Below are 15,190 nucleotides of genomic sequence, written 5' to 3'. Positions count from 1 at the left end.
AAACTCTCCTGCAAATCTAAAAACTAACATCATCCATTATTCTTTCGTACCAGAACACAAGAGGCTTACGCACTAAACTTTCTAATTTGTTTGTAAGTTTCTCGTTTGCATCCCAGGTCATTGTGTTTACTGAAACCTGGCTAACTCCAGAAGTTTTCCCCAGTAGGTACACAATATATAGGCTTGACCGATCCCTCGATAATGGTGGTGGAGTCCTAATTTCAGTGGAATCTAATCTCGTTTCTGAGGTGATAAATCTTCAAGCTGGAGACTTTGATTTTATCACAGTAAAAATTTCATTCTCTAGGTTACATTTGTAAATCACTTGTTCATATATTCCGCCTCAGTCCGATTCCTTGACATATGAGCGCCACGTAGCTCACTCAGTCTACCTTCTCAATGTTATCGGACATGGCTCAGCTGGTGGTGTTGGGTAACTTCAACTTACCCCAGGTGGCATGATCCATAAGTGATAACACTTTAGCTTTAACACCCGGGTCACATAATGACTTTACTGCTGGTATGTTAGACATTTCACTGGCTCAAATTAATCACATAGGGACATCTTAGGTCGTCTGCTCGATCTGTGCTTCCTCTCTGATACGGACGCCGTATCCATATCCAGGGCTCCACCTCTTACAAACCCTGAAGATCCTTATCATCCCAAATTATATCTTGTGATCGATACTGGACTATGTTCTAAGCCTAATAACAATTACGCTAATAAGAAAATTCGATGCTTTCGTAAAGCCGATTTTAAAAAAATTAATAAAATTAAATTTATTTCAGAATTTGACTGGTCCGAATTTTACGAATGCACCGATATGTTGACTACTTGAGATATATTTTATAGTACAATTAACCTAATTTTTTGTCGCTGCGTTTCGTTGCAGTATCCGGCTATGGAGGGTAAGCCCATTTGGTATAAAAGGCACCTAGTCCTTTGGTCTAGGAAATTGTTGATCCTTTTGCTCAGTTTTTTCAAATCACCTACTCACAATTTTTAACAACCGCATAGACTTACTCTTATGATATCCCCCGTTCAAATCTAGTATCGCGACCCACCTTCTCGGAATGTGGAATCATAAAGGATATCCAAAATGTTAAACCGGTCCAGACGGGGGCTCTTCTACCCTGGCCAAGACCCTTCTAAAATTATTTAACCTCTCCTTGGAAACGTCCACGTTTTCCCGCTATCTGGGAAGATTTCTTTAATATTCCTCTTCACAAGTAAAGAAAAAATCGGCTGCTGAAAATTACAGAGGTTTGACTGAACTTTCAACAATTCCGAAACTTTTCGAAAAATTCTTGGGTCTCACTTGCAGCACCAGTGTCTACCACAACCAATCTTCTCTAACTAACATCCTTCGTGAACACTGCTTTAAAAAATAAATTACGGCGGATGTCATTTACACTGACTTTAGTAAATCATTTGATTCCGTAAATCACAGCCTTATTTTAGAGAAAATTCATCATATCGGATTTTCTACTGTTCTCCTGTGAGTTCTTTTCAGTGACTGCTTTAGTCTTCGGGCCTTCCGGTGTCATCTTGGTCCGTTACGTTTACAGTATTCATTAATGACCTTCCTTTGGTTGTTAACGACTCCCAAGTACTTATGTAGATAATGTCAAACTCTGTCCGCAATATACCGATGCCTCCTACCAGGTTAAACTGCAATCTGACCTTAATAATTTTCAAAACTGGTGCTCTGCAAGCTTATTAAATCTTAATGGCTCTAAGTGCAAAGCAATGACCTTCTGTCGCCTAAGACCAAAGTGGCCACTTATACTTTGCATGGTGTAGCTCTGGAAAGAATTAATGCAGTTGAAGATCTTGGCATCATACCTTGTCGGAATGTGGAATTATAAAGGATCTTCAGAATGTAAAGCCAGTCTTTTCGCCAGGTCCAGACGGGGTACCGGGCTGTGTGCTTAGGTACTGCTCTGCTACCCTGGCCAAGCTCCGTTTAAAATTATTTAACCTTTCCCTGGAAATGTCCACGTTTCCCGCTATCTGGAAAAAAACCCTTATTATTCCCCTTCACAAGAAGGGGAAAAAATCGGATGCTGAATAATACAGAGGTATATTTAAACTATCAGCAATTCCGAAACTTTTCGAAAAAATTCTTGTGCCTTACTTGCAGCTCCAGTGTAATTCTGTCATATCTTCACGCCAGCATGGGTTTATGAAATAACGGTCTACCACTATCAATCATCTGGAACTAACATCCTTCGTGAACACTGGATTCCAAAATAAACTTCAGACGGATGTCATTTACACTGACTTCAGTAAAGCATTTGACTCCGGGAATCACGGACTACTTTTGGAAAAACTCGATCTTATCGGTTTTCCTACTGATCTCCTGGGTTGGATTAGCAGTTACCTTACAGGTAGAACGCAACGAGTTCTTTTTAAAAAATCAGTGTCTGCTTTAGTCAATGCTTCCTCTGGTGTCCCTCAGGGGAGCCACCTTGGTCCGTTACTTTTTACTTAATTCATTAATGACCCTTCCTTGGTTGTTAGTGACTACCTAGTACTTATGAATATGGATCATGTATTTTGGACTCAACTGCGATACAAACTTACACCTTTCCTTTTATAAAAGTAGACTCTTACAAATAAGTTTGCCATCCCTCGCTAATCGTAGGACGATGCTTAGTGTCGTCTTTATACATACTTTTCTTAAGGGGGAAATTGATACCCAAGCCATTTTAGGTCGCTTGAATATCCAGGTACCCCTTAGGATTACTAGAAATTATATTCCTCTATCCTTCGAGCATTGTAGTTCGAACTTTGCCCAATATGAACCATTTCGGGTACTATATTGGAACTACAATAATCTTTATAACATTAAATATAACCCTTCTCCTAGAACTTTCAAAGTGTCGGTACTAATCTATTAGGCACAATCCAGTTGGATTTATTCCCGTGTTCCGAGCCGTACGTCAGACGGCTGCGCCTCTCGGTCGGTTTTGCACGTCAAGCAACCGGAATCAAGAGAAAAAAATTTTTTAATATGTTTAAGCTTAGAGCTATCGACCTATTTTATTTTTTCCTATTAACACGATGTTCTTAGTTCTATTGCTTTTAAAGGGTGTTTTTTTAGAGGTATGGAACTTTAAGTTGACATTACTGTTCAAGATTGTGACCGATTTAATAGTTGTCAAGTGATTTATTCTCAGTTTTGCTTAGAAATTCATCATGAATAGACTCACGCCTAGACAACGCTTGCAAACAGTGAAATTTTGTTTAGAAAATGATAGTTCTGTGCGGAATACGTGTCTCTCACTACTTCCATTTTATCGTCGACAACATCGTCCATAAGAGCAGTTAATTCGATTAACCATGGAACCGTTAGACAACTTTCTGTGGGGCTATGTAAAGTCATTGATCTATTCGGATAAGCCACAAATGCTTGACCATTTGGAAGACAACATTCGCCGTGTTATGAAAGGTTATCAAAAATTGCACGTCCAGATTGGAACATTCGAGCCAACCGAGGTGGTCATATGCCAGAAATCATATTTAAAATGTAATGCCATTAGATTATTTTTCGAACACAAAAAAAATTAATGTCAATCGAATAATCCATCTTTGTCTTATTTATTCTATACCTCTAAAAAAACACCCTTTATTTAAAGGAAATATAATTATTTAAGAACTGGATTTATAAATTTTATTTTATATGATATATTTATTATATATTTCGTATGATATTATTGCTCTGCCGGTGTAATATGCACATATGTCATACATATCGGGTGTACACTCTGATTACCACTTGTATCGAGTGTACACTGTGTTTGGTACTTATGTGGCGGCAACACTTTGTGCAGCCACAACAAATCACAATAAACAAAAACAAACTCAAGTGAGCGCGTAACATGATCGGCCACTTGTGAATTCGGCTAAGTTAGCATATGCACGCTGACCGCGAGTGCCCTATGCATAAGTGCATAATACTCTCTCTCACTCTAAAGTATTTACGTAAGACAAAGCATGCGTGTCCAGTAAGAGAACACTTTACTTCAAATAAAAGATTATTATAAAACCTAAATCCAAACTGCACTGACGTGCAAGAGTTTTCATTCAACAGCATGAAGATTCAACAACTAAACATCTCTCGTTATACAACATGGCGACCGTGACGTGGGTCTAGCAAGACCAGGATCTCTATCTCCAATAACTAAGACAACTAATAAGACAACTGGGCTGGCTGGACAGGCTGAAACAAACTGGCGGAACTGAACAACTTTTGTAACTGAGTGAGTACAGGGGTGTGAGCTCCACAATCACCAAAAAAAAATAAAAGACGCAGTGGCATTAAAGAGCGAATCAGATATAAGTCCGAAAACCCACTACCCTGGGAAACTGCAGTGAAACTAACAAGTGAACTCGAACATTTAGAGTCACTGTTAAAGGTGAAGAGCAACCCCTGTCCCTCAGAAAATACAAACATTCAAATTAACAAAAATACACATCGCCCACAGCCGAAGGAGATACCAAAAAGGAAACGCCAATGTCCAGTTGACTGCGAAGGTCCGCTCTTCAGCCCGCATTGCCTGGGCACATACCTGGCAAAGGAATAGATGTCTCAACAAAAAGTCAACAATAAATAATCAATCACGATAGGCAGACCGCCCCTTGTGACAACGTTGGAGCAAGAAGAAGTACGAGAGGCAGGCCGTCCTTTGTACCAACGATTGGAAACACCAAGGGTGAACTGACCGATAGCACTAAAGAGTGCCCAACATTAATTTTAAAATTATTATTATATATTTGTAATGCCTGACGACAATTGAGTCGACCGGCAAGACGTTTGGCCTGTAAAGCCATTCGGAAACATTAGGTAGGCAAAAAGAGAAATAACTCTCAAATTTGTAAACTAGTACATATACAAGTATGATATACAGACATTTAATTTTTTTTTGAAGACAAAAAAATTTTTTAAGAAAACATTGATGTCTATAGAGACATAGCAGAAATAGCAGAAGAAGATACAAAAATGTTAGAATTAAAAAAGTGTTGACTCGACAGCAAACGTCATTAATAAAGTTAAAGTATAAAATGCTGATCTGAAAGTCCTCACTTTACTAGTAGTAATAATATTAATTACAGTTCTGGTACATTTATTTTATAAATTGTATAAGTATCACAACAGATGTATCAAGAAACGCTATCAAAGCCAAGCAAATGACTTGGATAAGATTTGAAATTGCAAAAATGAAGAATGATTATTAATAAAGAAAATCGTATTTAAACAAAAAATTATATATATATATAAGATCAAAAAAAATAAATCTTCCAACTGCAATCAAGCATACATTCTTAATAGGCAGCATTTTGACATATGAGCCGGAGTTTTTAAGAGATTCACGGCCATAGTTACAGACACTCTCGTGTCGATTAATGAAGTACAATAAAAGTACATTAACAAAATATTACGAACTCTAATTAAATGCCAAATCTACAAAAGGCTATGAGTAAATTAACAAAGAGGAATTTAAAAAAAGTCTTGGTAAAAGAACCGGACCTAGCTAAAAGAGTTAATTTCATTGTATCATATAGTCCCACGTATATATGTAATTTCGAAAGCATATATATGAGAACATATGATCTAGATTTCTCCCCTTTTATTGGCCTATCTAATAAAGAAAAGGCTCAATTATTGGTGTTAATACCTGGCATAGAAATTATGACAGTATTTAACGAGAAATCGGAAGAAATTAACTACGAGGTATTCAAGTACTAAGCCTCGTAATAGAAACAGCTTTCTAGTCCATATTATGGAATGGTCAGAACTTTCTGAACGAATCCTTAATATAAAAATCAGATTTGAAAAAGCATACAAATGCTTAACGCAGAATAGACTAACTCATAAAGACACAGTAGACAGACATGCAATAATCTTAATCGACTGCTTCAATGAAGCTCGAATATTAATATATAATCATAAAGACGTATTGACCGATCAACATTGGTCAGAAACGTCGAGGTTATTGACAAGATTAAGAAATAATCTCTAAAATATAAAAGAGAAACATAATCTTAATCTAACTGTGCCGTCTATTCTAAATACACCAGTAAAATTTGAGGCCAGTAGAGAAGAAGATATACAAGTCCAAGAACAAGACTTGGCAAATCTTACTATCCCAGCCATTCTAATGTCCAATGTAGACTCGGATTCTGATACACATTCAAGTGTAATAGAACTCAAAACAATCACAAGGCCCAACGAATATGAGTTCATTAACACGACATCAAAGCTTATACCAGTTTTCGATGGTAAAGAGAAAACTTAACAAGTTTTTGATGCGTTAAACATTGTGGACTCAATAAAGGCGAACACGAAAATTAGCTGTGTCGATGACAAAGCTAAAGGTGTTGCAGAAATTTAGTCGGGAGTGAGACTACAATATCTGAAGTCATCTCCAGACTACAAACCTTACTAATTATCAGCAAAACTGATGAACCTACAGCACCAATAAAACTGCCAATCAATATGTAACAGTTGAATAAATGACGAAGACGTTGGAAAATGCATATATAACTGACGGGTTAACTTTAGCGTTAGCCAGAAGTTATTCCACTCAGCATGCAGTAAAAGCAATGACTAAGAACTGCACAAATGAGAAGGTAAAACTTATCATGGAAGCTGGTAGTTTCTTTACAATGAATGAGGCCGTATCGAAATTTGTGAACAGTTGCACAGAAGCAACTGGACAGCAAAATACAGTCCTTTATTTTAAAAATTCTTCACAGCGTGGTTGAAACCGCGGACGTGGAAATTTCAGAGGAAACTCGCGTAGTCGTAATAATAATTACAACAACTACATCGGTTCCAATTATAACAATAATGGACGAGGCCAAAATAGAGGAAACTCAAGAGGCCGTGGCAACTCGAATCGAGGCCACAATGACAACAATACAAATACTAATGTGAGAGTTGCCCAGAGTAATTCGGGAAACCCTCACCCTTCAGATATTCAAAGCCAATAAATGGCACAATCAAAAGCATCAACATTGATCTAAGTATTTTTGTAAAAATTAATAATCAAAAAATAGGTAAAAAAGTTACGCTGTTAATAGACACCGGTGCAGATATATCTATATTGAAAGAAAATATAGATATATTCGATAATGTAAACAAAGAGGTTACTACCCACATATCGGGTATAGGCGAAGGAACAATAATTTCAAAAGGCTTAGCCTTCGTAGAACTCCAAACAAAAAATTATATAGTTCCACATGACTTTCATTTAGTCGATAAAAATATCCCAATACCTAGTGATGGCATACTAGGCATGGATTTTATAAAACAATACAATTGCCAAATAGATTTCAACGAAAGTGGCGACTCACTATTCCTTCGTCCAAACAACTTAAATTATCCGATTAGACTATAAATATTTCACACTTGTGCCAATAATGCCACAGTACTTCCAGCTCGGTCTGAAGTCGTCCGTAAAATACAAATTCCTTCAATTACTAATCATATCTTGATACCAAATCAAGAAATTGAAGAAGGAATTTATATCGCAAACACCTTGTCCGATTATAACCATACTTATGTCCGAATTTTAAACACGACAAATTACAAAAGAATTAAACGATTACGAAAAAAACTCAAATGAAGATAAAAGTAATTTAGTCATGAAACAACTAATCAAAAATTTTCCACCATTGTTCAAAAACCAACTAAAAGATCTATGTACCAGATATACAGATATATTCGGACTAGAAACCGAATCAATTACTACAAATAATTTTTATAAACAGAGGCTTAGATTAAAGGATGATGAACCCATATATATTAAGAATTATAGAAGTCCTCATAGCCAAATACAGGAAATACAAGCCCAAGTACAAAAACTAATAAATAATAAAATAGTTGAACCTTCAGTGTCAGAAGAAGAGGTCTCTTCCGGGCTCAGAAAATAAAAAATGGCGATTAGTAATCGACTAACGTCAAATTAATAAGAAGCTATTGTCTGATAAATTTCCAGTACCTAGGATAGATGATATTCTAGATCAACTAGGTAAAGCAAAGTACTTTTCATGTCTTGACTTAATGTCAGGATTTCATCAAATTGAACTTGAAAAAAGTTCAAGAAATATAACGTCATTTTCAACGAGCAATGGCTCATATCGCTTCACGCGATTATCTTTCGGCTTAAAAATAGCCCCTAACTCATTCCAAAGAATGATGACAATAGCATTCTCTGGTTTACAACCATCACAAGCATTTCTTTATATGGATGATCTAATAGTAATAGGTTGTTCCGAGAAGCATATGGTCAAAAACTTAACTGATGTTTTTGACAAATGTAGAGAATACATTCTAAAGCTACATCCAGAAAAATGTTCATTTTTCATGCATGAAGTCACATTTTTGGGACACAAGTGCACTGATAAAGGAATCTTGCCCGATGATAAAAAATACGAGGCCATTATAACTAAAACTATCCTGTCCCACATGATGCGGATAGTGCAAGACGCTTCGTTGCATTTCGCAACTATTATCGACGTTTTATTAAAAACTTTGCTGATTATTCACGTCACATAGCAAGATTATGTAAAAAAGGCGTACAGTTTGAATGGACATCAGAATGTCAGAATGCTTTCGATCATTTAAAAACGGCATTGATGCATCTAACCTTGTTACAATATCCAGATTTCACTAAGGAATTCTGTATAATAACAGATGCAAGTAAGCAAGCGTGTGGAGCGGTTTTAACCAAAACGGACTCCAACTTCCCATTGCATACGCATCCCTTAATAAAGGAGAAATTAACAAGAGTACTACTGAACAAGAGCTAACAGCTATTCTCTGGGCGATAACTCATTTTCGACCATATATGTATTTATGGTAATCATTTTACAGTAAGAACGGATCATAGACCATTCTCAATGGTCAATCCGAGTTCTAAACTTACTCGTATGAGGCTTGAATTAGAGGAATATAATTTTACGGTAGAATATCTGAAGGGTAAAGATAATCATTTAGCGGACGCGTTATCAAGAATAACCATCCAAGACTTTAAAGACATACAAAATTAAATCCTGAAAGTCACTACCAGGTACCAAAGTAGACAGAATTTCTGCGCAGAAAATAAAAACGTAGAATTGCCAAGGCAATCTACAGAAAAAGCTTCTCAGCCCAACGTATACAACGTCATTAACAATGACGAAGTACGTAAAGTAGTGACCTTGCATATAAAAGATTCACTATTTTCCCTTAAACATGGTAAGAAAATTATTGCAAGAATAGATATTGGTGATATATATACAAATGGAAATATTGATTTATGTCAACTATTTCCAAGGCTCGAGAAAGAAGCCGGTATATTACAAATAAGCCAATTAAAAATAGCACCGTGGGAAAATATCTTTGATGACATTTCAATAGATATTGAAAACATTGAGAGTAGCGCTACTCAACCCGGTGACTATAATAAATAATCAAAAAGAAATAGAAGCATACTGTCAAAATTTCACGATAATCCAACACAAGGAGGTCACACTGGCATAACAAAGACCTTGGTTAAGATTAACAGATACTATTATTGGACAGGTATGACTTGGTACATTACTGAGTACATACGAAAATTTCCCAAATGCCAAAAATCCAAAGTGACGAGAAATATAAAAACTCCTTTAACTATTACAGATTACAGATTATTATAATACACACGATTGGTCCACTACCCAGGTCAGAAAATGGTAATGAATACGCAGTCACATTAATTTGTGACTTAACTAAATATCTAGTAGCGAATCCAATACCACATAAAAATGCTAATACAGTAGCAAAGGCAATATTTGAAAAATATTATTCTGAAGTACGGTCCAATGAAGACGTTCATTACGGACATGGGAACAGAATATAAAAATTCAATTATAAATGATTTGTGCAAGTATTTAAAGATTAATAATAAAACATATACTGCACACCACCACCAGACCGTTGGAACAGTCGAAAGAAGTCACAGAACCTTCAATGAATATATACTATCTTATATATCAGCTGATAAAACTGATTGGGACGTATGGATTCAATATTTCGTATACTGTTTCAACACGATCCCCTCTATGGCACACAACTATTGTCCATATGAATTAGTTTTTGGTAAATTTCATAATTTACCAGACGATTTTAGTACTATAAATAGAATAGATCCTTTATATAACGTAGACGATTACGCTAAAGAAGTTAAGTTTAGATTAGAATCAGCCTATAAAAGAGCAAGAATAATGCTCGACAAATATAAAGCTAAGAATAAAGAAAATTATTATAAAAAGGCTATAGATTTCGAACTACAAATAGGAGATAAAGTTCTATTAAAAAACGAAACTGGCCATAAATTGGACCCAGTATACTTAGGACCCTATACAATAGTTAACATAGAAGACAGAGATAACGTCGTAATTAAAAATAAGAAAAACAAAACCCACAAGGTCCATAAGGATAGGTTAAAAATATTCAATTGAAAAAAAATATATATATAAAAAAAACCGGCTTGATCAACCAAAAAAATATATATATAATTATTATTATTTACATTAAAAATATATAATTACTTTATTATTTACATTAAAAATATATATAATTGCGTTTTAAACTACAAAAAAAATCAAATTTAATATTTCAATTTCAAATTTAAAAAAAAAATATAAAGTATAATCAAAGTAATTCTTTCCAATATTTCAATTTTAAATTTGAAAACATTTAAAAACAATAAATTAAAATAACTCCACTATATTACGTTATTTTCAAAAGGAGGGAGATGTAATATGCACATATGTCATACATATCGGGTGTACACTGTGATTACCACTTGTATCGAGTGTACACTGTGTTTGGTACTTATGTGGCGGCAACACTTTGTGCAGCCACAACAAATCACAATAAACAAAAACAAACTCAAGTGAGCGCGTAACATGATCGGCCACTTGTGAATTGTAAGTCAGCATTTGCACGCTGACCGCCAGTGCCCTATGCATAAGTGTATAATACTCTCTCTCACTCTAAATTATTTACGTAAGACAAAGCATGCATGTCCATATGCATAAGCATAAGTATATACATATAAGAAATATATAATGCAGCCGCGCCGCTGCCGGCTGCACCGGCTGCGCAGTGCGCGCTGAACTTATGTACTTAGGGTAAGAGAACATTTTACTTCAAATAAAAGATTATTATAAAACCTAATTCCAAACTGCACTGACTTGCAAGAGTTTTCATTGAACTTGAACTCAACAGCATGAAGATACAACAACTAAACATCTCTTGTTATACAACACCGGTGTCTTCTGGTGCTGGTGGCGTTTTGGGTTAAAATATTCCGTGCTGCGTTGAGTTTGCAACTAATGCGTATAGGAAACCTATACTTCTTCTGCTTCTGATTGTAAATCGACAATTCGGCAATTAGCTGTCAACTTTCTAGAGGTTTTTACAACCTCTATTATTTATTAGACTTTTTCTGTACAATTCAAGCAGCATTTTTTGTGATTCTGATATGGGCAGCTTGGCTCCACAAAAAAAGGTCTCTGTCCTGTTGCAAAAGTTTTTGTGCCAGAATGAGTATTAGAGTCTTCAAGATAATTCTGGCAGAAGTATTTTTTTTACAATTTTAGGTTTTCAATAGTCTCTGCTCCTTGAAGATCGTTGCAGTAAAATATACGTATACCTTGAGTAGTTCAGAATGTGATGTTCTGAGACTTCTGCTGGTATATGGTTTGCTATTTTGTGAGTTCAAACCATTTCTCCCGTTGTGCACAAAACTGACGACTGCGCCTCCGCACATTAAGTTTATGATTTTTTTATGGTAAATACAGAGATACCGGCTAGGGATCCCTTATCAGCTCTCGTGACTACCAATTATTTCTTCTTCTGAAAGCTTCGGCTGTTAAAAGCAAACTTCTTACCAAATTTAACTAGTTCCATTGACTCTTTATATATACTTTTGTTAGCTCAAGCATATTATACTTTTAAATATAAGGTTTGTTTATTAAAATCAGTCTCAGTTAGATCATCAAGAACTTTTATCCTAATTTAGTTAGAGCATCAAGAACTTTTATCCCAATTTATAGGCTGTCGTTCTGTATGCAGATCCTCAATTTACCTAAAACTCTCTACCGTCCATCAGGTAACAAGTGTTATTGGCGTCAGCAAACTAGTATTTGTTGGGTTACACATTAATATTTATATGACTATTTTTATCTTTATTTAAGAAAAAGTTTTGTATCTGTAATGTGCTTTTAATTGTAGCACTTTATTTCATTTTGTTTTAGACATTGATGTAAAATTTGCTTTAGATGATCGATCAATTCTTGTATTACAATAATATGGTAAATATATAGTTACTATATAATAAACGGTATAAAACTGTAAGTTAGTCGTTATCTATTTTTTATATCTTTAAAATTTTGGGTCCTCCACCAAAAATCATAAATTTACATTTTTGGACAAGTTTCTCATTTTTGTAATATTTATGGAGTATTATTGAGAATAGCATGAAGCCCTAGTTGTTCAATTGTTCAAACTTGGTAAATTATTCCTGAAAGTTCAGTCTAACTTCTAAATTTAAGCTTTCACAAAATATCTATAACATTTTAGTCACTACTGAACAAATTAAAAACAAATTATGACATTCGAGGTGAAAATATATAGATTCCACAAGTCTTTATTATTATAAATATTTTGATTATATTATATTATATTTTTTATATTTTTATTGATTACTGTCAGTTATTAAACATGCTTCATGGATTCTGGCATTAATAAAATTTTACAAGGCTTCATTTTATAAGGAAAAACTTATTATTATTATTATTATTTCAAAAAATTTGATGCAGGCTTTTTTATAGCCCTGTCGTTTTTTCATAAAATAAAATAATCAAAATGATTTCCAAAATGTTGTTTATAGCTTAGTTTATATATTTCATTTATAATATGAAATATTATTTTTATGAAATGATTTATCTAGATTTAATCTGATCTTGAACAATATATTCTTAATGAACAAAAAAAAACTCTTTAGAATTTAAACAAAACAATTTTGTAAGCAAAATAATTAGCATAACTTGCATCATTTTTGCTAGGTACCTCAATTATACATTTTTTTTGTTTGATTTGCGTACAACAGTCTTTATTTGTAATTTACTTAAGAGAAAACCAACTTGAAATGTTTTCCTTAATGATCAGGATAAAAATACTTATACATACATATACATATCTGCGTGAAACTTCTTCTTGTTTTTTGGAAGAATACTTTTTGTTTCTATCCCAACAAATATAGAGAATTTGTTTTAAAATATAATAGATCCATGACTTTAAATTACATATTCTCCTAGTTCTAATTAAAATTCTTTATATGGTTCTAGAAACAGATGGCACAAGTCAAGGTCTAAATTTCTGTATTTAACATAAGCGTTAGCATAGTAACGGTTATTTGATATTCGTGGAAATCAATTAGAGCGTTGTTTTTATACCCGTTGCTCGTAAAGTAAAAGGGTATATAAGATTCGTTGAAAAACATGTAGCAGGTACAAGGAAGCGTTTCCGACGCTATAAAGTATATATATTCTTGATCAGTATCAATAGCGAATTCGATCGTCCGTCTATCCGTCCGTCTATCCGTCCGTCTGTCCGTCTGTCCATATAAACGCTGAGATCTCAGGAGCTATAAGAGATACAGAATTGAGATGAACCATGATTCTTGGGGTCCTTACGCAGCGCAAGTTTATTACCGCATCCGGTCACGCCTTCTTTAACGCCCACAAATCACGAAAAACTAAAATCGCTTCAATCTCAGGAGCTATTAAAGCTGGGATGTTGAAATTCAGTTCTTATAATCTTGAGATGCCAGCGCATTTTATGGTGGTACCAATATCCCGGCCACACCCACTATTACGCCTACCAAGTTCAAAAGACGGTTATTGCATTTTCTAGAAAAGCTGATATCTCGGTAACTATAAGTGATAGAAAGTTCGAATTAAGCATGTAGGTTTTAATGATGCTCCCAATGCGAATTGTTTATTTTCGATCAAGCCATGCCCAATCTAACGCCCACAAAACCCGAAAACCAAAAATTCAACAATCCCGGGGACTATAAGAGCTAGAAAGTTGTGCTTAAGAATACGAATTTAAGAGATGCCACTGCAACTTTTCCTTAGTTTTCATCTGGCTACGCCCACTCCAACGCCCACAAATCCGGAAAACTGTCGCGTCTTTAGCATTATTACGAATGCCTTCGTTTGACCTTATATAACTTATTTCTATCAATCTTTATCGATTTACCAAAGAACTTTAAAATCGGAACATTATTTCGCTATTTATGAAGAAATTTCCACTAGCACAATGAATATTTTAAAATTGTGTAAACAGTGACGGGTATCTTATAGTCGCGGCACTCGACTATAGCGTTTCTTCTTGTTTTTGTTTCCGATTATGTGCAGTGATAATGTAATGGGTCAATCAGTCTTTTGATATTTGACTACTTTAGCTTTATCAATAAAAGTTGTATAATGTTAGGGATCTGTCGTACAACGGTGTTTTGAAATCGATTAAATAAAATATGATATCACATTTAATTAAATATTATTTCATAAGATATTGTTTTGAATCTTACGCTCATTTTGTCAGCTAATCGTTATAAAATTAGTTCCCAAAATTAGATTTGAAGCACGACCGCAAAAAGTATGTAATTAAATGAATTTGCTGACGTTAACTGATCACTTTGTTAAAAGAGAACTTATTGTCACGATTGAAAACAAGAAATAAACAATGTCCATGTGAATAAAACAGACGAGTATTGGTTGCATCCCAGCCATGAAAAAATCTTCATGCTGTACAAATTGCTAGAACTGCATTTATTTTTGATTATAACAAAAACAACTTTTTAAACAAAATTGAAAAGCGAGCATAATTATTTTGTTTGTTAGGTACCTCAAATATAAATTTGGTTCTAAAACCAGAAAAATACTGAGAAGTTTATTTTTAGATATATGTACAATAATCTACACATTTATTTGTATTTTTCTTTTTACAAACCATGTGTGTGATTTTGGAATGCATTATAAAGAACTGAATACATGAGCATACCTCCTCATCTCCCTAGATAACAACAGATGACTCGACGTAAAAAAGTAAGGATCTCTAAAATGGGGTTTTATTACAATTACTAC

General features: G+C 34.5%; 1 protein-coding gene across 1 annotated transcript in view; it reads right to left on the bottom strand.

Annotated features, from left to right (window-relative positions):
* Positions 1–14,805, bottom strand: part of LOC108109718 (troponin C) — a 44,008-nt gene extending 29,203 nt beyond the window's left edge. The window contains exon 1 of the mRNA XM_041819180.1: positions 14,635–14,805. Within this exon, the coding sequence (XP_041675114.1) occupies positions 14,635–14,640 (6 nt within the window). The 5' untranslated portion in view covers positions 14,641–14,805. The remainder of the gene's footprint in view (positions 1–14,634) is intronic.
* Between the last annotated feature and the right edge of the window lie 385 nt (positions 14,806–15,190).

Source organism: Drosophila eugracilis, unplaced genomic scaffold (genome assembly GCF_018153835.1).
Source record: "Drosophila eugracilis isolate 14026-0451.02 unplaced genomic scaffold, ASM1815383v1 contig_1284, whole genome shotgun sequence".
NCBI classification, from domain to species: domain Eukaryota; kingdom Metazoa; phylum Arthropoda; class Insecta; order Diptera; family Drosophilidae; genus Drosophila; species Drosophila eugracilis.
This window is presented reverse-complemented; position numbering and strand designations above follow the sequence as displayed.